Source organism: Camelus bactrianus, chromosome 21 (genome assembly GCF_048773025.1).
Source record: "Camelus bactrianus isolate YW-2024 breed Bactrian camel chromosome 21, ASM4877302v1, whole genome shotgun sequence".
Classification (NCBI taxonomy): domain Eukaryota; kingdom Metazoa; phylum Chordata; class Mammalia; order Artiodactyla; family Camelidae; genus Camelus; species Camelus bactrianus.
The window spans coordinates 16,514,952-16,538,624 of NC_133559.1; the positions used below are offsets into that span (position 1 = coordinate 16,514,952).

Sequence of the window (23,673 nt, forward strand, 5' to 3'; positions counted from 1 at the left end):
TGCAGAGAAATATTTAACAAGAAGGAAAGATGGCCATGATTTATCGTTAAGTGGGGAAAAAAAAACGTTATAAAACTAAATGCACGTATTCAATCCGGAAGGATGGTCACTGACGTACAAATGAGCCTTGGTGGCAAAAATTTTTTTACATGATTTTTGTTTTCTCTCTGTTCTTTCCTATATTTACTAAGTTTTCCACAATAAGTATACTTTGACCTTGTAATCATTAAAATAGGAAAAATGCTGTCTTTTAAAGCGTATGTATTTTAGTTTCTAAAAGCAGGTAATAAAATCCACCCAGTTTTAAATAGGATGTGGTAGAATGGCTGACTTTCAGGCCATCTTTTGCTTATTTCTCATTTTCTCTAGTTTTCTAGGGCACGAGAAACTTTCTTGGTGGTAAATTACCACTTTTAGGGGCAGCATCAAATAAATAAGGACGTGAAGATTGCAAGTGTTGTTGCTATTTGATATGGAAACAGTACTATTGCCTTGGATAACTATTATCCTAGAATTTAGAGTTAAAATAAGTAGGGATGAGAAAAGAGCCTGGCAGAGCAGAAAGAGCACTGGGCTGAGTCCATCCTGGGCTGCAGATCGAGAATCACAAACTGTCGACTGGAACAAACTCGGAAATCCGTGTATAAGGTGCGCCCAACCCCATCCATGACCTGAATTCCACCTACAGCATCTTTCTGGCTCAGCCACCAGCTTCATGGTTCTTCCACCTCCTTTCTCAGGGCCAGTGAACTAAAGAGATTAGGACCAAGGGGATCTGCTAGCTTCTTTACCAAGGACAGATTCCATGATGCAGAGGGGAAGGGAGATGTTGCCATAAAAACCTCCTTTATCGTTTTACCCAGGGCTGTCCTGGGCAAATATTTTATTGAGGGCCTGGTCCTTTCTCCTTGGTGCCTAGAGTGGACCCTGCTGCAGACGTGTGATGGGTGCTTGTAGCTTGGCCTTGGGACCCTGGCTGTGGCAGCTCTCTGCCACCACTCCTGTCCTTTAGTCTATCCCCTAGCCCTTGTCAAGGGAGCAGCTTCTGTGCTGCTCAGATCAGGAGCTGCCTTCCCATCTGCCCATCTGTCCACATTTCTATTCCTCTGTGGCTCAGTGACTTTGGTTGTTTTTCACACCCCAGATCAGATCAGCTGCTAAAACCAACAGTGCTTTGGCGTATTTCTACATGAACCCACACCTTTCTAAACTTTTGGTTTAGAATGCTCAGATCCCTCAAGAGTCAGAGGATCAGGGACATTGGGGTGAGAACAGATGTAGAGGGACTCGAGGGAGCTGGAGACGAGCTCATGCTTCAGGGATCATCAGAAAACCCTTGAGATCGCAGATGGACACGGCCACTGGCAGACACTCTATTTGACATTTCTACTTTATCTGTTCAGGTGTTCATTCTTTTTTTTTAATTTATAATAACAGAAAACATTTATTACAGGGCTATTATGTGCCTAGCTTCATCTTGGCCCTTTACAGACATTATCTTTAATTCTCCCCCAAATTAAGATAGGTAGAGTTACTTCATTTTTCCAAAGAGCAGTTTCAGAGAGGTTTAGTCACTTGCTCAGGGTCATCTAGCTAGGCAGTGGTAAAGCCAGAATTTTGATTTACATCTGTTTGCCTCATAAATCTATGCTCTCCTCACTTTCTGCTGAAACTGACCTCCCTCAATCCCAACACCAATGGAAGACAGGAGGAGGCACTGGCCAACTGTTGATACCCAATGTCGAGTGGCTGCTTTCCCTGATTCATGGCTGTCGCCCTTGGGAAGAGCCAACCAAAAGCCATACTCACAGGGCAGCCCCAAGGCCGTCACTTCAACTAATGTTGGGGAAAGCGATTAGCAATGGATCAGTCGCTAGCCTCCCGCGCTGATCAACCTAATGACCAAAATGAAGTCAGACTGGATTGTCCATCAGGACCTAACCCATCACTGATTGGTTGATGAACAAAAATTATGACTTCAATCCACGAGTTCTCAACCAGGGCCAGATTTTTGCCCCTTGGGACTTCTGCAACATCTAAAGACATTGTGGGCTGTCACAGCTTGGAAGTGCATCTAGTAGGTAGAGACCAGGGCTTCTGCTAAACATGCTACAATGCACAGGACAGCCCCCCACAACAAAACAGTATCCAGCCCCAAACATCATAGAGCAGAGATTGAAAACCTCTGCTCCAAGCACTCAATCAAAAGGGATTTGGCACAACTGAAGACCAAATATAAAAAAGAGCATCTATTTTATTCTTGGAAAATTGTCTCTAGGGATAAACTGTCCAAGAGTTAGCCTGGACCAAGGTTTCCACATCCTGATATGCTAATTAGTTGGCATCGTCTATGTTTTCCAGTTTGCCTTCTTCAAGAGTGGCCCATGGAATTTGCTTAGCCCTTCTTTGGGTTAAAATCAGGAGTGGAAAATTTAACTTCTAAGAGGAAAATAAACAGAAAATGAAAAGTATGTGTAATAATGGAAGCTCATGTGCAAATTTTCGTTGAACGCATTCTTTTCCGTAAGTCTCCTCACCCCCCCGCATGCCATCCCTCCAGGCCACAGATGTATACATAACCTCTTCGTATGTTAAGTATCTCGGAGAAGAGCTCAAATTTGGACCCAGAAGAATGGAATTCAATTTCCAACTCTACCAATAACGAATCTTGAGCAAATCACTTATCTTCTTTCAGCTTTATCTTCTCCACCAGTAAAAAGGGGCTAAGCACATATTCCAAAGGGATGTGGATTTTTTTCATGAAGTAATTTACATGAAAGCACTTGGCAGAACTATAAAGTGTGATCTAACCGCTCACAAGACGATGATCACACACACAAAGGGCTTCTCCTCTGTGGGGTATGTGGTTTCTCTTTATTAGATTTTCTCACATTATCGCTGCCTATGTAAGTTTCTCCTGGGTGACATTCTGTTTCTTAGGCTGCACTGGAGAAATACTCGTTATACCATGAAAGGGAAACTGAATTCAACTTATTTTACTCATGTCCCAAAGGAGAGTCTTGCTTCTAAGAAGGCAGTACATCCCATTACAATGAGAAAGCTGAGGATGGTTAGACAGACAATATTTATAACGTAGCTCTCCATGTTCCCAGTGATGAGATCTTCACATTACCCAATGCTTTCTTGTCCTACAATCATTCTTGCTGCTTTGAGCCAGACTCGTATTGCTCTGTAGTTCTCATCTGTTTTTGCCTTTCCTTAACTTAACAGGATGCTGGAGTTTTACTTTCAAAATCAACACAATTTCAAGGGTTGTTTTTTTTTTTTTTTTTGGTTAAGTTGAAAATAGAGCATGCCATCCTTCCATTACAACCTGAGCTTCTCTTAAGAATTAGAGAGGGGGGCCTGTCCACATACATGTGTTATTAATTAACTTTTATCTGATGATCTCGAAGCACTGGTAGCAATTTTAACACACATGGTTTCTCATAATTGCCCCGCTTGCCTGTAAAGTCTTGTTATGCAGAGCAGAATTATTCTGAGGACGAATAAGCTGAGTGTCGTGATGTGCGGTGAGTTCCTGAGAACAGAAACTCCTATGACTAAACTCTCCATAAACAGAGCAAATCAGAGAATAATAACAAATGTTTTTATCATGCAGGCCAGCCAAATCACATTTGGGTTTCCACTTCACTTTGCTGAGAGAATTGAAGATGCCCCCCCAGCAAAGGTATGCCATTTTTGTTTTAAGCTCTACACCTGTGCTGTCTGCTCATTGAAGCCAACCCCTCCCTCCAGCTGTACGGCTGCCTATGGAGAGCCCCTCAGGCATCTCCCAGGTGCTATGGGCTGGGAATAAGCAGAGATGGGCAGACACTTACTTACTGACATGGGGCCCCCTTTCAAACACAGAGATAGAAAACCAGGCATATGATGTAGTGGAGGTAGATTTGGACCCAAGTATCTGACTTCTGATCCCATCGCTCTTAATGGGGCGGTGGCAAAGTATGACCTGTGGCCCAAATCCAGGCAGCTACTGGCTTGTAAACAAAGTTTTATCGGAATATCACAGTGCTCATTGCTTTGTGTATTGTCCGTGGCTACTTTTGTGTGACTCCAGCAGAGCGGAGCAGTTGTAAAAGAGATGTATGGCCCATAAAACCTAAAATGTTTTTAAATGTGTTTTAAATGTTTACTATCTGGTCCTTTGGAGAAAAAGTTTGCAGCGCTCTGCTTAGCAGCTGGGTTTCATTTGAGAGAGTCCAATGGTACATACTTTGGGCATACAGAGAACACAAAGAAACAAACGTCAGAGTCCTTGACTCCAGAATCTTTCAGTTGGAGAAATGTAACGATGTACATAAAAAGTTAATTAATAATACAAGAGTTGGGGGGAGGGTATAGCTCAATGGTACAGCGTGTGCTAAGGTTCAATTCCCAGTACCTCCACTAAAAAAATAAAATAAAATAAATAATAACACAAGAGTTGGATGATGACATGAGCCAGCAGTCAACGACAGCCCAGTGCACTGATCTTATGAGCCAGGATGTATCAACTGCCTGGCACCAAGCCCAACACTTTTCATGCCTTATAGAGTTTGTTCGTCCCAAAACCCCTTTGAGGTCGATAATTTTAAACAGATGAAGAGCCCTGGATCCAGAGAGCCTTTGTTTGTCCGAGGGACATACCACTGGGAAGTCCTGAAGGTAGAATTTGAACCGAGTAAGTGTGAGTCCAGAACGCATACTCCTCACCATCAGCTGAGTGGGGCAGACACGAAAGCCTCGGGAGTTAAGTGAAGGGAGGGGTTATTGCGGTCTGGGTGGGCTACCAAGTCTTCAAAGCAGAGATGGGGTCTGAGTGATGCCAGAAGGATGGAGAAGCGTCTCGGAAACAATCCTCCCCACGTGAGAGAAGACCACGTCGCACGTTAATCCTGACCAGCTAGCCCTGGGGAGGGGACTTGGCCAGAGGACACGTCTTTCCTATGACTGATCTCTCCCAGACCCGTTCAGAACCTCCAATAAGTGTTTATTAGCCGCCCCAGGTCAATTGCATCCAACTCCCAGCCACCACACATCAAAGGGTGGGACCTGAGCCACTGTCAGTGATGCTGGCAGGAGGAGCGGGCTGCAGGTGGCTTGGTGGTTGTCCCTGTGCCCCTAGGAGAGGGCCCGAGGCAGGTCTGTCTTAGGGCTTTTGGGGAGACATGTGGTTAGAAGCACCCTCGTCATCCAAAGAGAGATTCAGATCTGGTCTCTGCATCCCACGCCATAGCCCCCTTCTCTGATGGCACCTCTTCTGCAACCATATTAATAGTGGAGCTCAGCACAGCGAGGACCCTGGGAAGCACTAGGCATCAGAGACTCTGGCTCCAAACCTCGGCTGCACCACTTACTAACAAGTCCTGAGACAAACCTCTTAGTCTGTTAGGGCTTTGGTTTCTTACCCATAAAATGGAGTGATGCCAACCTCACAGGGGTGTCATAAGACTGAATAGGCTACGAGATGGGACCCTACATGGAAACGCCAGGTGTGTGTAGGCATGAGCTAAATACCATTAGAGAGGGAAGTTAAAGGCAGATGGAAAGCTGGCAACAAGGGAAGGACTCTGGAATAAATGAAGACTGTTCTGCTTCTGGATATGGTTCCTTTCTCCCAAATCAGTGGAGCAAAAGGGGCTCTTTGCTAAGGATGTGAACCTCATGGAGTGTCCTCCTCCCACAAAGGAGGGGGTCATTTTCCAGCAGTGGAATAAAAACAGTGCTGCTGCTCGCCAACACAGTCTCCTCTCACAACCTCCCACGTCCACGGGCCAGAGCCCGCCTGAGGTGCTGGCTGCTGACAAGAAGAGAAAAGGAATCATAGAAATTATTTTCTTTGCCATGAATATCCTTGTAATACATCTTCCTGTCCCTTTTGTGCCTCCTAATTCTGTCTATCTGTCTCTCTGTCATGCACACACACACACACACACAATCTACTTGCAACAGCAAAGAAAATCAAGGTCATCCTAGCTCCGGTCTACACACCTGTGTTTGTAGACAAGCATGTCTCACTAGAATTAAAATCTATTCTTAATTAAAACAGCCTTTCCTTGCAAGCCAGGGCTGGGCCCTATTCCCATTTCTCAAATGCTCATGGGCCACAGAAAGCTACAGAGAGAAATGACCAATTCCTACTGACTTTTCCCAAGGCGAGAATGTTTGAGGCATTTCTTGACTCAGAACTGAACTGGAACCACCCTGCCTTACAGCTGGGGCCCCCGGCAGCTGTGACCTGGAAACATGACTTCGTTTGTTCTTCTTTTATCAGCCAAGGAGACCACACAGAGGCAGGAGGGGCCAGCCACAGCTGCCATCTTGGCCCTTCTTCCTGTCAGGGTCCCTCTGCCATCCAGACCACTGCCATGGGGAGTTCAGATGGAGCCTGGAAAAAGAGGGTCTGGAGCAGCCAGAATAACTGTCTAAAATCTAGAACCAGCCCTGCTGCTTGAATTACCATTCAGATTCATTTCGAGATTGCAGAATGTGCTGGCAATGTTTTTCTAAAGGGCAACCCCGGTGCTCCCGAGAGGGAAGCACCCTCCCCTCTTACACATTTATTCCATCTTCTGGAGGGAAGGAGGGACGTGGGGAGGGGACAGAGCTGGTTCAGCAACCCCACAATCTGCATCTATGTCAGTCACTGCAGCCAGAGCTTGCTAGTCAACCAGGCTGGAAATGAACTTCTGCGCCTTGAGCTGGAAGTGTCCTGCCTCAGCACTGCCTGATGGAAGAGACCCCTGGGCAGTTAACATGTCGCCTCCCTCTCCTCGTGGAACCACATTGTGGTGAATGGCAATCAGTGTTCAAAACAAATAAACTGAGCCATCAGAGAAGCATATTTTCTCAACAGTCTTAGGAGAGCTTGAGAAGTATATTCTTGTGTTTAAGAAAGAAATTAAAATGCTGACTCAAATCATAATTTCAGCAAGGGACTTGTTACATGGTGCTAGGAAAGTTTCACAATCTCTTTGTACCACTTGAGGAACCATTTTTAAGAGAGTGTGTTAGTTTGGGTTCTTCCAGAAGCAGACCCTGAGGCAAAAATTAAAGTACAGGTACTTTATTGGGAGATGAAGGAAGGTAGCTGTTATGGATTGAATGGTGCCCTGCAAAAGCTTGTTGAAGTCCTAACACCCAGCACCTGTGAACGTGACCTTATTTGGAAATAGTGTTGGCAGATGATCAAGCTAAGATGAGGTCATTAGGGTGGGCTCTAATCCAAAAGGCTGTGTCCTCATAAAACAGGGACGTTTAGACACAGAGGCAGGCTTGCACACAGGGCGAGCGCCACGAGAAGATGGGGCAGAGTTCTAGGCGATGTGTCTACCAGCCAAGAGGTGCCCCACATTGCCAGCAACCACCAGAAACTTGGGGAGAGGCCTGGAACAGATTCTCTCTCAGAAGGAACCAACCCTGCGAACGTCTTGATCTTGGACCTCTAACCTCCAAGATTGCGAGAGAATCAGTATCTTTTTTCAAAGCCAACCAGTTTGAGGTATTTTGGTACAGTGGCCCTAGGAAACGAGTACAGTAAATACGTGGGGGGATCTGGGAAGAATAGGAAGGAACTCAGTAAAGGGAGCCTTCTCAGCTAGTTATCATGCTGGTAAATTCGAGGAAACAGTTTGGAACAGGTAGTGCAGAGATACCACACGTGATGGCGAGGCCGTTGAGGGCGGCCCCGGCAGGCTGGTAATCCCCCTGCACCGCCAGCCTGCAGACGCACAGGGTGGAGAAGGCTCCACGGACAGAGAAAAGCCTTGCGCCGAGAGGTGCAGGTGGCGGCAGCTGGAAGGCCGGCCAGGCACTGGGGGGTAGGGGGGGAGGTGGGGTGCAGTGTGGTATGAACAGCACCATCCACTCCAAAGGATGAGCTGAGTCTTCTTCAGGCTGTTGGGAGAATCCATTGCAGAGCGTAACATGTAGGTTATTAAAGAAGGGGAAAGTATTATTGGCCCCACATTTCATTGGAACAATCCTGCCCATCAGTGCCTCAAGCACCCCCTCCACCGTCATTTGCCTGTCCTGACTGTCATGGGGGTGTGAGTAGGGCATGGGAGTTGCTCAAAAGGAACAGAGCTTCTAAGCCCTTACCTGGGCATTTGCACTCATGCTGCTGTCATGCCTTTGGTACATGTGTCCCCTTCCTGGGTGTCTTTCTCTCCTCCTCTTTGCATTAAATCCTACCCATTCAAATCCTGTGTCCCCCAGGGGCATCCCTTTACTCCTGCAGCCTGGCCTTCTCAGAGCCACATGCTGAGCCACTCAATACAGGCCTCTATTGAGTCTTTCTTGAACTGTATTCTGCGTTTATTAGGGGCTTTCTGAAAAAACAAATGCCAAATGGCAGTCAAATCAATTCAGGCAGCATTGCGTACCGTATCTCCCTCTCTTCCTCCTGGGTTGCGTGCATAAGGCATGTTCGCATACATAAGGTTCTGACAAGCCCTGCAGTGAAACAACAACAAACAAAACCTTCCTTAAGTTCGCTCAAACTAATGTTTCCAATACATCTGTCCCCTCTTACTGCAGTACAGTATTCCCATCTTGCAGAACAGAGTTTGGGAAATGGTGCCTTCGTTATAAACTCCAGTGGACAAGGCCTTTAGCAATCCTTTGGAAGGGTGGGTCATGTGAGCTGCTGGCTCCACAGAGCAAGGCCAGGACCAGGTCTAGAGTGTGTGTGTCGGGGTGTGTTGGGGGCGCAGTTTGCTACCTATCAGGGTACCAAGGGCCATGAGTGGGAGGTGTCCCCAGGCTCTTCATCCCAAAACCGTCCTGAGGTTGGGGGGTGTGGTTTCAGGGATTGGGGGTTGCTACTAAGAGCTGGTGTTTCCCAGTTTCCTGAGGTGAGACATCTTCCTTCCACCAGATCTGCCCTTTTCCAACTCCCTTCTCCACGTGGCAAACAAACCTCAACCGGCCCCTCAAAATTCATGACAAATGTAGTCTCTGATTCCCCACCCAGAGGCAATGAGGTTCACATGGGGGGCCAGGATGCTAGGGTCAAAGCCCAGCTCTAGCTGTGCTAGCCAGGTGCCCCTGGGCCTCCGTTCCTCGCCTGCATAATGGGGACACCAATAAAAGGGCCACAGGAAGAGTTGATCTCATGCATGTCAACAACACAGAAAACAAGATCCTCTCAGCAAGTGTTAACGGTTAAAGCTGCTCATATCGCTTTACCAGACCCCTCAGTGATATCTACTAGCCCCCGCAACGTATGAGTTCTCCGAGCACAGCAGCTGGGACTTGTCACAGTGCAGCACCTGATGTGTGACAGCACTTGCTCAGAAAATAAATTTAGGGGTGGAGTGTATGGCTCAGTGGTAGAGCATGTGCTTAGCATGCACAAGGTCCTGGGTTCAATCCCCACTACCTCCATTTGAAAAAGAAAAAAGAAAAGAAATTAAGGATGACTTAAGGCACGGCTATGCTCTGTTCTTTATTTCTACCTCTGATAATATTTCTGACAATGAAAGGTATTGTTAAAACATACCCTCTTCACTAATAGAAAGATGACTTGATTTGCTTTCATCGGTCTTAGTCTAACCTCCCCAGCTAGATTAACCTAACAGATGCCCGGTCATTATTAGAGGTGAGTTTGGCTGCCAGAGCTTTGGATCAGTGGGTCATTGTCCTTGTGGTCACCATGGTCCTGGACAGTCTCAGCAGAGAAGTTAGAGATGCCATTGATTTATCTGCACAAAGAGGCAATATAGTCATGAGTGGGGTGCCAGAGAGGGAACTGAGACACCCAGATAGAATTGCACCCCAGAAAGTTCTTAAAAGGAAACTCTTCCAAGAACAAGGGATCAATCCTTCCCCCCTCCAACTGATAGGGAAATCTGGGCACGGCTCTCTGCACCACTTTCTTTGAGAAAATTAAATATATCTGTGCTAAGAAAATCCAATAAGTGAAAATTCACACTTGTGAAAACTAAATTAGAAAATTAATCCTTGCATTACTAAACAATTCAATAACACTCTCCTAAGTATATTTTAAATTCTGCTATAATATTCTCTTCCACAAGACTTTCCAAGGGTCTCATCTAGTGGGAAAAGGTCCCCTTGTATCTGTCTGACTTTTTTTTTTTTTAAAAATCTTTGTATATTTTACATACGATAAGGTATAATTTACATACTATAAGACATTTTCTGAACCTAGATGTATTAATAATAAAAGGAATTTGGATCACTTGTTCATTTATTAAACGTCTGTACAGACAAAAATCACCCAGGCTCAGTTTATTGCAGGGTGTGTATATGGCTTTCTCTCTGCCTACCCACCACCCGCCTTGCTCCTGAAAGGATTCTGAGTCGAGTGCTGACTTGATCTCCTCCCAGAGCTGCAGGAGAGCAGGTCCTGGGAAGCAAGGCCCCCAGGCTGCTCTCAGCCCTCAGGAAGCCTGTTGTCCCATAGGTGGGTGGTCAGCGTCTGTGGCACTAACCTGCGAACAACTTACACAACACCGGGAACTTGGCCTGTAGAAACTGGAGTGGAGGGAGATCAAATGAGGCTCCCCGGCAGCATCGACTGTCCCTGCCCAGGGTTTCCTCACGGTAGGGGTGACCCAAGATCTTTCTGCGCTTCCTGAAACAGTTGAAGGCTGTCCCCCAGCTCCTGGCATTGGCCGGTCTGCCACCGTCCGGGCCTTGGGGCTGGACTGAACTAACACGGCCTGGCCCCCCGCAGCTCTTCTGTGGTTGCCACCCCAGTGTGAGGCCTCTTCACACACACCTGAGACCCAAGTGGCCAAAGTAGCCAGCTCCGGAAGCACCCTTCCCTTACAACAGGGCAATCTGGTGGCCTAGAGGGCAGATGGTTGGAGCAAGAATCAAAAGTCCTGGGTTCATAACCAAGTTTCTACTGTATAGCACAGGGAACTCTATTCAATATCTCATAGTAACCTATAATGAAAAAGAATATGAAAAGGAGTATATGTATGCACATATATGACTGAAACATTATGCTGTACACCAGAAATTGACACAGCATTGTAAACTGACTATATTTCAATTAAAAAAAAGAAAGAAAAAGCTTAATGGAAGAGCGAATGCTTAGCATGCACAAGGTCCTGGTTTGAGCCACAGTACCTCCGATAAAAAAACAAACAAGCAAAAAAAAAAAAAAACCCAAACCACCTAATTGCCTCCCCCCCAAATTTTTTTAAAAAGAAAAAAGAAAGATTTAAGGAAGAACAAAACAAAACAAAAAAGAGTCCTGAGTTCAAGGGCTGACTCTGCCACTTGGTTGCTATGTGATGTTTGGCTGGCTTATTGACCTCTTGGACCACCATTTCTTCCCTGGTAAAATCCAGAAGTGGAACTTGAAGGTGTCTATCTCTTCTAGCTCAAATATTCTATGATTCTGTCATATCAGGCCAGCCCCACTTAGGTCAACGGAAATCTTTCCAGAGAGGCTCTACGTACTGTTCTCATCACTGAAAGTAAAATTCACTGGCAGCATCCCCAACGCCCTGCACAGCTCCCCAGCTAATCACGATATTACCACAAGCCCTTCTGATTACAAAGTAAGTATATTCCTTATGATTTTGCAAAAGTCCAGTTAATTTCTCACAGGAATAAATGCAAGATAAGAGTCACATTAATTTTAAATAGTGCATATACACTGAGACCTTACTAATTTTTTGTATTGCATTATTTCAAATTTGCATAATTCAAAATCCCATTAACTGTGATTTGTATATTCCCTGGGAAGGATTTTTTTTTTTTTAACCGTCCAACAAAAGGAATAAGGCGATGGGAGAGAAAGGTGATGACATGAGGTCAAACCTGATGAAGAAAGACCATGGGTTTGGAGGAACTTGATGCGGAGAGCATCCAGGACCATAGAGAGGACCCAGCAGCACAATGCGTCCTCCTTGGGTTATCATTCTGCACGGGATCTGAGATGATGAGCCAATTTGGAGGTTAGATTTCTTTCTTTCTTAACTGAAATTACTCCAGACTTGAATGCTGCTATAAAATGTTCAACCTCAAATTTAAAAATCCCTAACCAGCCAAATCCTCTCTTTATTCCTTGGCACAGAGGAGCCATTTTGTGCTCTTCGAAATGGCTGACAGGAATTTTCTGAGGACGCTACGGTCGGAAACCAAACCAGAAATTAGACCAGCTTCAAGTCTGAGGCTTTGTGTTGAGAGCCATAGCTGGAAACTAACAGATGTGTCCCCCCCGCCAAACCAAAGAAATCAAGAAATTGTCATGAAGATCAAAAACTGGTCTCCAAACCTTCCCTTTCACATCCTCCCCGCTGGAGGTTTGGATTGCAAGAGTTTGTGATTATAACTTTATCCACAACCCATTTTTGGTTTCCAAGTAGCTCCCACTCCAAGATGAAATTGCAAAGCTTTGAAAATTAGAGACACCCTTCCCCCCAACCCCCAAAAGCTATTCCTGACGAGATACTCTGTTGAAATGGAAGGAATTTGCTTTATAGCAGCCTCCCTCGTGGAATTATGGATGGGGACATTTAACAATACAGCATTTGCAATGGGCAGGTGAGAGCTGGCCAAGTTTTTAAAGGGGATTTCACAGGCCAGGTCAGCAGGGAGATGGATGGGTGAGCTGCAGTGGATACAATTATTTGACTTTCTGAGCCATTCTTTTGAAGTCTCTACACTTAATAGAAAGAAAAAGAATAATCCTCTTTGCCAAGCTTTTGTAGCTCCATCTTTATTGTTCCCACCAAAATCCAAAGAAAACAGACAAGATTCATTCTGTCCAGAAAGCACTTGTGTATTTTATATAGGTCTGGGTTCTGAAGCGTTGATAGTGAAGTGAGAGAAAAGACAAAATTTCTCTCTAATCTGAGGAAATCAGAGGGGGAACTTCTGAAGCTCGCGAGCCTAACTCAAAACAGTCCTGGGTGGTATCTCCTGGTATGCACCTCCTTTGCTACTAAGCTCAGCATGGAAATTAGCACAGGCTCACAAAATGACGAAAATTAGGCCAGACCTAACGAAGCAAGCCTGTAGGGGAATTAAAACGTTTTCATAAAACCCGAGAACATGACCTACAGAATTAAGGAAGCTTTCTTTTATTTATGGGCTCTCAATCACTCAACGTCCATCTCCAAGACACTGGCCTGGTCAATGGGCTAGTTGGGCCAACCATCTACAGAATTGTTTGCCTTGGGGCACCTAAGAGGTACTTGGTAAATATTTATTAATTGATAAGTCAAGCGGTTGACCAGATGATTTGTGTTATTTCGGTTTTGTATTTAAGTTAAAAATTCCTTGATTTTTTTAATCCTGTACCCTACCACCATTTAGAGGATAATATACCTGATGTAATGAATAGAAAAAGATAAGGCTACATGAGGTAAAAGATCCCAGGAGTGTACCTCTACTTGACAGTAGCTGCACTTTTTGCAAACTGTGGCAATGATAGTCCTGATCAAGAAGGGTTTCCTGTTTAAGCTGCAATAACTTTTCTGACTACGGATCATTGTTCCATCTGTAGCAGATTTTTACAGTCCCTCTAATGCATCTGGGACAATTGCCTCAAAGTAAGCTGAAGCTTTCCTGACAATGCTTGGCTCTCTCTCCTACTAAGAACTGTAGCCCTTTCTTTTCTTCTGAGTTTTTAGAACCTTCTGCCAGCATCTCCACTCCTTCCACTACCCGATCCATAACCACCAATAGAGGGACTGCCCAGGCTTCTTCCACCAAAACTGTCCCCCTTCATGGGCCCATAATTTGATTGCCGTTGTCCAGTATAATTTTCAAAATCATTATAGCATCCTCCACCGCCATAGTTACCACGTCCAAAATGTCCTCCTTCATTGTAACCATCATATCCTTCAACACCACCTGTATTTCTACCACCTTGGTTTCCATATCCCATTCCACCAACACCTTACTGAATTGCTTGTGAATCTATTCTTAGGGCAGAAAGAAAGAAAAGCACCAAATGCACTTTGACTCTTTTAGTCAAAACTCATCTATTGGCCACTGTGGGAAAAACCGGTGGGAAATAGGGGAGCCGCTGATATTTTCTGCTGATGGGTAGAGTTCCTGAAACTCTTTGCATGCTGGGCCTCCACTCTGAGAAGGGCTCACCATAGGGCACTATTTGTGTTGGGTTTTTAACCTTGAGTTCTAAGAACAATAATTTTCCACCTTCCTTTGTCACCTGAACACTGGTGACAGTGTCAACAGAGGGCCTGGGAGATCCCCCCACATCTGGACTTAATTATAAGGGGACAGTAGGGTTTCCACGGGGTGGGGTAGGGTCAGCATTTTAAGTAAGGGGACTGGGAAGAAGGTGGAAAGAAAGACTGCAGGCTTACTTGGGAGATGGGAGAGTTCTCAGGGGAGTTCTGAAGGTAGTCGGGAGACCTGAGAAGTATCTGTATCTATGAAGGAGCTGATCCCACCTCTCCATGATCCTAGAGATTCTAGTTTGGACGGAAGATTTCTTGACTCCCTTCTGCACAAAATGCCTGGAATGGGTCCCATGACATCTCAGTCCCACTATTACTTGACCTAGATCGCCAGCTCCAAGCTCAAGCAATGCTGCCCCTTTCTTCTAGGTCCTACTGCCACCAACCTCCTCTTAAATACACACATCATACTCAGAAAGACACTCACTGGTGCACACAGAAACACAAACGCAAGACATGTCTGCTGCATACAGACAAGCACACAGTACATGCCAGTGCATGCACCCACAAACACACAGTCCCACACACACCAGCACATGCATACTGGGGCATAGACACCTGCAGAGCACATAGGTAAACACACACTGGCATGCATGTGTGCCACACCCAAATTGAGCTATAACCCATGGGATGGGGTCTGGGGACAGGCTAGTCCCATGCTAGAGTCACCCGGCTCAGCTGCCTTCTCCCTACAGCAAGCCGCTCTGGCTTGTCTGCCTCCTATGGCCACAGATGGCAACCTCCTCCCCTACCCGCCGGGCTGTCTTTTCTACTCTTCCCTCCAACTCTTCACCATCACTCCCAGTCCACACGACAAAAAGGCAGTTCTGGCTCAGGGCTGTCATTGACAATATGGCTTCGAGCCAGTACAACACTGCCTGATGGGGAACTGGTGAAATGCAGGAACACAGAGCTGTCTTTCTAGTGTCTGCAGCAATTGAGAGAAGCGGGGATGTGTTTAATCCTAAATGGTAGTGCTGGTTTGCATTCTGAGCTGTCCTCCCCAGCTCCAGGGTTTGGCAAAGGCAAGGCACCTATAGCCCAGCAGCCCTGCAAATACCCTGCCAAACTCCTAGACACTCCTCCTCTCCCAGCCCTCCTCCCAATCAGCCTGGAGAGTGGACACATGAAGAGCTACTGATATTCAAATATTGGGCAATCTGATGCTTCACGTATTCTGCTCTGAGCACCAAATTTCTTATCTTGGTTTACTTTGCTCCAGTAACAGCAAAAAGGATTGGACTCCCAAGCTTGGCCCAGGCAGATGTAAGTGGACTTAAAACCAAAATCTGACATAAATAATTGAGAATGGATTATATATATTTGTCATTTAAAGGTAATTTTCAGGGGGCAGGGTATAGCTTTGTGGTAGAGTGCATGCTTAGCATGCATGATGTCCTGGGTTCAGTCTCCAGTACCTCTGTTAAAAAATAAGTAAATAAACCTAATTACCTACCCTCCCCCAAACAAACAAAAAAATTTTTAATAAAAAAATTAAAACAAAATAAAAGTAATTCTCCCACTTCTTGAGGATTTATATAAAAACCAAATCTCCGGTTACCAGTTGGGGAAGAGGGGAGGAATAAATTGGGAGTTCAGGATTTGCAGATACACACTGCTATATATAAAACAGATAAACAATAAGGTCCTACTGTACAGCACAGGGAACTATATTCAGAAGCTTGTAATAACCTATAATAAAAAAAGAATATGAAAAGGAATATATATGAATCATTAGGCTGTACAACAGAAACTAACACAACATTGTAAATCGACTAGACTTCAATAAAACACAAAGCAAAACCAAAAACCCCCGAACTTCGACTGAGAGTCTGTGTGGAGTAGCGTGCTCTTCTTTTAGAAAACCTCACCCCACAAAACTTTACACAAAACCGTTCTTAGCAAACAGACCGATTGAAGGCTATCATTTAGGATGAAAGCTTCTCAAATACAATTTAACTTACACTTTGATTTACACGTTTGATTTCCACCTATGCCTCACACGGTGGTGGAGGGGGCAGGTGCGGCACACATAGAAACCATAGAAACGGGTAAAATTGCAAACTGAGGTTGATCCCTCTCAAGAAAAGCTCCCAAAGAGGTACATTTATTAAGAGTAAAACAGAAAATATGGATTTTACCGCGTCTGGAGGAAATGTGAGTTCAGAACTATAATAATAGGCCAGAGAAAAATGCAATTCTGTACTAACAACCAAATATTTCATACTCAGCAGGAAAATTTATATTAAATGAGGATATTCAGCATCAAAATACGTATTTCTTACTTCAAAAATTGAGAGGAAAATCGTAATAAGTGCTGACTGAGGGAAATGCCTTCAAAAGTCTGCTGCAGACTTCAGTCATTAGGTGTAAGATGCAAATTGATAGAAGACCTGGTGGAGAGGTTGCTAGAATGTTCGAGAGCATGCACCTTGAACGGGGGATCAGAAACTGTGCTTGGGGCCTGGTTCTACTATTAGGCATGTCATCAAACCTCTGAGACTCATTTTCTTTGTTTATACAAAGAGAATCTTAGTACTTTTTCTGCTACTTGCCATAGAATGGTTATGAGGATCGAGTAAACGAAGGCATTGGGAAGGATTTTGTAAATATAAAGGAATGACCGTGCTAAGAGAATGGTGGTCTGGACTGGGCAAGGATCCTGCCTGTCCTGGTTCAAATGCTTTCTATTTATTTTTTTCCCCTTGAGCCTGAAAATTAGTTGCTGAGAAGCACAAATCATAACAGGCAAGCAGAGCGGACAAAGGAAGCTTCTAACATTTCCACCACTGCAATTTGGCCGCTTCAGATGGCAATTTGCTTTCTCTTCAAGTCAGTTCTCACCAGCAAAATCCTTGAGTGGCCATAAATCTGCAGCCGATGCACAAGCATAAGGGACAAGCTAGAAAATGTTGGACTCCGTCCTTGGATTTTTCACAACAGAGGCTCCCGTTAGAGTTAAAAATACTGTGATAAGGTGGGAGTCCAGATTTTTTTTAAGTTTTAATTTTATTTATTTATTGGAGCTACAGGGATGAATAAATTTTATTTATTGATTGGAGGTCCTAATTCTGTGAGTCAGTACCAGTGGGGTGGGAGGCTAGGTAACTAACCGTTCTTAAAAACTTGGTAATTTCAAGACCATACATAACTCATGGTGTAGCTGAAAGGGATGTTCAATCCTCTTCTTCCTCATCACACAGATGAGAAAACTAAAGCCCAGAGGGAGACTTCTGCCCAAGTTTACACTGCAATTTCGTGACAAAAGAAGTAAAAAAAAAAAAAAAGCACGTTAGTGCCAGCGTTTCCACTTTCTTGCTTTGGGAAAATGATACCCTATCTATTTTGCAGGTTAGGAAACTGAGGCACCTGTGATCACGACTACACCTCTTGTGTGTGTGTCTCTTCCGAGTGTGTCTCCACTCCACCGCCATCTCACAGAGGAAGAAAGGGGCCCTGGAGGTGGGCAGCTGGCCACAGTGAAAGGCTGGGGAGCAAACAGGACCTGGATCCAGATCTTTCTGGTTCCATGACCTCCACTCTCCCTCCACCATATTGCCTGCTCCAGAGAAGACAGAAACACTTGCAGATGGTCAGAGAATTGCAAAACAAAAAACAAAAAACAAAAAAACCCAAAAATCTCTCCTCGACAGGATTATTTTCAACAGAAGTCTAAAGTATCCTGTGAAATGTCCTTTTACTTTAACTTATTCTTTTAATTGTCAGTCCTGGAGAAATTAGCCCAAGAAAGTAATTCAGAAGACATTTTAAAAGCTACATACGTAAAGATTTTCTTGCAGGATTAACTATAATAACAAAAATTAGAAACAGCCCAAGTGCCCAGCAATAAGGAAACAGTGAAGAAAATGTGATGTATGAACTACAGAAGTTTAAAAACAGTCGCGAAGGCCAAGCATAAAAAAGATGCTCAGAATAAAATATGAAGGAAAAAAAGCACATAGCAGCTCTATAAAAATATGTAAACACTTGCAAAAAAAAAAAAAAGCAGAATGGAACATTTAAAAAATTTATGACCTCCTCTGATGATTTTGGTATTTTTGGTAAAATACCTCAAATTAAGAGAGAAAAAAAGTGATAACTACTTGGAATATTTATTTAGTAATCTAGACCAAATTGGACTATAATGGTTAGATATTCTGCTTTTTTTTTCTTTCTGTATTTTGAAGCAATTGGGCAACTGAATAATGTGATTTATGCTATAATCCACAAACTCTTATTTTTCTCCTTGGTGCCTTCGTAAGTTTATTGATTCATTAGTTAACAATCTCCAGCCGTGGCAGCCCTCTTTATTTTCTGCTTTTCCCTATCGTTAAAGCCAAGTCGGAAAAATGAGCATCTTTCTTTATTTTCAAGATATATTAGTTGACTCATATGAAATTATCATTTTTGTAGGTCCCAAATAGACAAATGTCAGAAATTTCATATGGGCCAACCAGAAGATTTTAACAACGGTAGGATTTTATCTTAAACTGTCCTTGTAACTCATTTTTAATCAGTCTACTTACTCAAACTGCCCTGTCCCCTCCACTAGCTTAATTTCTGGTTGTTTTTTTTTTTTTAAGTACTTTGTTTAATACTAAATTCTCCAGAAGAAAGGTCCAACTATGCCACTCCAAGATATGACCTCCCTAAAAAACCATTAAAGTGAATTTAATTGCATGGAAAAGTCTAGATTTCCTTCATTCAGCCACCTTGTAATTCACCCAACAAATATTCACCGCCTGCTCCAGGCACCGTGCTAAGTGCTAGGATAGTTCCTGAGCAGAGGAGTGTCTTTTCCCTCAGGAAACATACACTGTGTCTGAGGCTGGAAGGAGTGGCTGTGTGTGTCCGGTTTAGTAACTGATCATTTTGTTTCAATTAACAGATCAAATGACGGGTTTGATTATTTTTTAACCAAATGGTCTGTATGTTTGCTCAGATTGATTAAATCCACTATCACTTTAGTGTTAATAAGAACTAACCTTGCCCCAAGCAGAGAAGAAATGTATTTTGAACTATCGCTGCTATTTATTCAGTTTCCTGACCCGTAAGTAAATAAGGCTCAGAAGAAAAAGGATTCCCAGGGTGTGTGTCTGGACAAATCTAACGCAAGACAGTTCCCTAAAGGTGCCTGAACCCTAAATAAAACACAAGACACAATGCCCAGGGATTCTCGAAAGTAAAAGTGTATCCAATAAAAAATTAAATTCGTTAAAGGCAAAAATGAAGGGAATTTTTAAATAGATTCAGCAGTGTTGTTTATTCACCTAAGCAAGTACTTCCCAGGACGGTTTCAGGGGGATGTTTTGAAGCAGCAGATGGGAAACAGGCTAGCAAGTATGAGAAAGGTTAAAGTGAAAAATGAGGTACCTCCTCTGGGTGAGCAGAGTCAGATGACCAGAGGTCGAAATAAACCATTGGTGAAAATGCCTTCGATGAAAGACTTGTCCTGGCATCGCTTAGATGCTTCCCTCAAGTCCAGCTCCAGGCAGTTTAAGCAAAGATCTGGTTTCAAGAAGTATTCATTTAAATACCCTGGTCACTGTGCACCCACACTACGCATTTGGCTGCCAAATCTGGATGGTGGCCCTAACCAGTGACGACCAGGTGGACCTTGTTCTAATTTGCTCCCCTTAACTATTTATATTCTATATATTGTCAGTCACGTTTTTCACCTGGGGAGAAAACCCCCTGCAGAATAAGTCTTAAAAACCAAAAATGGTAGCTGTAACGCTCATCCTGTGACCCACCAAAGCTTTGCTTCTTGCCCACGGTTGGACCTACGGCTGGGAGGGATCACCGCTGTGTTCCTGTGTTGTTACGGATATGCTCAGAAATCAAAAGACAGACAAGCTGGATTTCAACAGATGGAGAAAATGCCCGGTGCTGCTTTACAACACAAAGGAGAGCAAATTAAGAATCCTAACCGTGGGTTTCCATTTCCTGTTCCTGGATATTGAGAACAAGAAAACAGGCCAGGATTTTATAACAGTAATAATTAACACAACCTCCATGTATTGACTGCCTAGTATCTGTCAGGCACATTACATTTACTTTTCTTTTTCACAGCTCTGCATGAAGATATTCCTAACTTTAGAGGTGAGACAGCTGAGGCCCAGAGAGGTTAAGTTACTTGCTTAAGGTTGCACAGCTGGGAAATTGGCAGCCATGTGATTGGCCTGGCTCTTCCCATCCCGTCTGTTTCTCTAAAAGCAGAGCTGCTCACAAGACTAGAAGCCTGCATTTCATGAGGGTTTGTGTCAGAGCTGCATTTCCTTGCTGGAGAAAGGACAAAGGCCTCACTGGCCACCATGAGGCCAGGCGTTAGATGCACTGAGAAGTTGAGGGCTCTGCACGCAAGAGTGTCCAAGCCTTTAGGCACGCCATCTTAGTCTCTTCCAGCCTCAGACCCTGGTGACCGTCTTGGCAGACTCACCAGAGAGACCTCCTCGGATAGACAGACTGGGTCATAATTTGCTTTAATCGGAATGCTCTGGGCATTTCCGAGGAAATGCAAATAGAAAAGTCTTAGTAAAAAGATGTTTTAAAAGGGTTTGGATGAACACAACATTGTAAACCGACTGTATTTCAATTTAAAAAAAAAATAAATAAAAATTAATTAGTTTGACCAAAAAAAAAAAAAAAATAGTGTTTGGGGGTGAGTAACTTAATTGAGCAAGGAAAGAGGGAAGACCTCAACTCGAACTCCACCAGCAGACTTTCCTCCGGAGGAAATCATACATGGTGTCCTGTTTAGGCAACACAGATGCCGTTTGCGGCCCTGGGTGTTAAAGGCCTCTCTAAATCTCCCTTGCCTTCCCTCAATGGGGTGAGGACAGTTTGAAAAACTTTTGTCCAGGAGCCTTTATCTAAAAAGAGCTGAAATTTCCATCTCTACCCCTGCAAAGCATTGAAAGATGAATCTAGTTTTTCCTCCTGTGCACTCTTTGTGGAAATGGGGCATGGCCCCCATCTTGTCTGCTAGGTGGGGTTCTGTTTACCACTCCTGGCAGCTACCACCACCCTCGCAGCTTCTTTCTCTTCTAATTCCGTTGCCCCCGCCTTGGCCCCAAGGCCCAACACAGATAGACCCCTGAGGAAACGTCACGTGGTGCAATTATCTCCCAAGTGCAGCCCCCAAACCTGAGGCCCAGGGTCTGAATCCACTGCTGTCAGCTGTTCCCCTCCACAAATCCCTGAATCACAGGCTGTGACGGCATCACGGGTCCTCTGGAGCCCCGTACACAGGATGAGCTGCTCTGGGCTCATTCTGGTGTCCTTGCCCCCCAGAAGCACATGACTCATCCCCAACAGGCCCTTCTGAGAAGAGAGCTGTGATCTTACAGAAAACCCCGCCACGGCTTAGTCCTCGAAAACCCCGAGGCACTAGGCCAGGGCTGTGCCGTGTTCCCGGCAGGAACAGAGGTGCCTGTGGCCTCTCCTGCCCCCAGCATTGTCGCCAGACACCCTCCCACACTGAGGTGAGCTGCAAAGTGGACGAACGATGTTGGTTTGGGACCCCCCCCTCCCCACCGCTTGAGATTTAAATACAGTTTGTCCTGTTGTAAAAATGCCAGGTCGCCAAACCCCAGACGGAGTCCATTTTGTCTTCTTTTTACTTCACCTCCTCATTATCTGGGCTAGAAAACACAGCAGGAGTGAAAGGATTCTAGAAAAGCCAGGCTTCAAGGACTGGAGCCAAGTGAGGAGTAGGTTCTCTTAAGGGTTGGTTGTTACCCATGGTGGCGCCTTAAGTCACATCCTCTCATCTGTCCCTTACGTTCATGTTCTGCCAGCATCTCTGGCTTTTTGGCCTCAGATGAGGGCTGCCAGGGGCGGTGGGTGAGTCACTGAGGCTGGGATGGGTGTGTCATCGGGCTGCCCTTGGCTGTGTGTGTGGGCAGCCGTGTCAGAGCCGAGCCCAGACATGGACCCTGCGCAAGGCCACATCCCTCTTCCGTTAACCCCAGTCAGTCCCTAGCCCATCGAAGCCTCAAGTCAGCCAGTCAACCCTCTCTGACCAATGAATGAAATGTTCTTTGTTGGCCAAGGAAGAAGGAAAGGGGCCAAGTGACGGAGCCAGCAAGGTGGTCAAAGAAGACACAGAGGCTAGAAAAAAAGGTCTCAGCTGACTTTCTGGTCCCACCCAGCTTCAGTTAAATAGCCCCTCTCCTCTTCTCCACACAGGCTCTGCCTCAGTTCCTCCTTGTCTTCCCACCACCGCAGACTTTTCTCTCTCCTTTTATCACTGGAAAAAAAAATCCATGCTTTGGACAGGTGTGTTTTCAAGCAGCTGGATCTAATCTGATGCCCAGCGTGGCCGTAATGAGGCAGATGCCGGCATCGAGCCAGACCCCTCCCCGCTCAGCCAGCTGCCCGTTGATTTGGGGAGGACGGGATTTAAAGGAGACACTGGCTCCTCACCAACCCCCTGCTATTTCCCTCCACCCCCACCCCCCCAACACACATGTACAAAGAGTTTCTAAAAGTTCCATCGAAACATCCGGCCTTACCTGTAACTGGAAGCTGCGCCTGCAGGATGGCCAGGATAACGAGCACCGTCCACTTCATCTTGTCCTTCCCCAGGATAGAGCCGGGAGCCAGAGGCTCAGGCAGCCGTGGCTGGACGAAGAGGAGAAAAGGAGCCTCTGCCGGCTTTGCTCAGCTGCTGCCTCCTCAGGAAGTGGAGGACGATGGGGCCTTTGAGAAGGCACCTGCCAGCGGGGCCAAGAAACTCACCCCCCCTCTTGGTTCACAGGCAGGAAGCTCTGGAGGTTTGAGGGTTTGGGGTGTGTGTATGTGTGTGTGTGTGAGTGTGTGTGTGTCTTTCTGAACTTTTGCTGCTTCTCTTATTTAACCGTTGTTTTGTTTTGTTTTTTCTAATTTTTGTCTCATTTTTCTCTAATTCCTATCTTGATCGTTGAAGTCAGTCCCCTAGACAGACACGAGTTCCCAGTGCCTGTAAGAACATCTGCCACTTTCCTAGATCCGTATATTTTATGGTGTTTGGTCAGATGACAGAGCTCTGGATTCAGAGTCAGGCAAAATGTGGAGACAGAATATTTGGGCGTTAGCGCCATCTCTGCTACCTACTTGCTGTGCAGCCTTGAGTAAGTCACTCAACAGCTCTCGACCTCAGCATCCTTACCTATAAGGCAAATTGCTGGAGTAGAGCTGAGGTTTCGGATCTGAATTTGGCCTGAATTTGGACCATAGACTAGTTCAAGATAGTATAGCTCATATAATACTTCAAATACTTTTGTGAGTTGTCAGCATTTAAACGTTGGACTCATTTACGATAATAAAAAAACGTAAATAACAGGAAATAAAGTTAATAGAAAGTGTAAGAATAGAAACTTTAAAACATTCCTTAAGAATACAGAAAGGACTTGGGTAAATGGAAAGGTGTATCCCGGTCTTTGGTAAAAAGTGTCCTCTTAAGAAGACCCCGATTCTCCCTAAATTAATCAATCCG

The 23,673-nt window shown here is 44.9% G+C and overlaps 1 protein-coding gene across 1 annotated transcript in view; it reads right to left on the minus strand.

Moving 5' to 3' along the window:
• CD247 (CD247 molecule) overlaps positions 1-22,906 on the minus strand; it is a 79,838-nt gene extending 56,932 nt beyond the window's left edge. The window contains exon 1 of the mRNA XM_010953810.3: positions 22,712-22,906. Coding sequence (XP_010952112.2) covers positions 22,712-22,769 — 58 coding nt within the window. The 5' untranslated portion in view covers positions 22,770-22,906. The remainder of the gene's footprint in view (positions 1-22,711) is intronic.
• Positions 22,907-23,673: the final 767 nt, after the last annotated feature.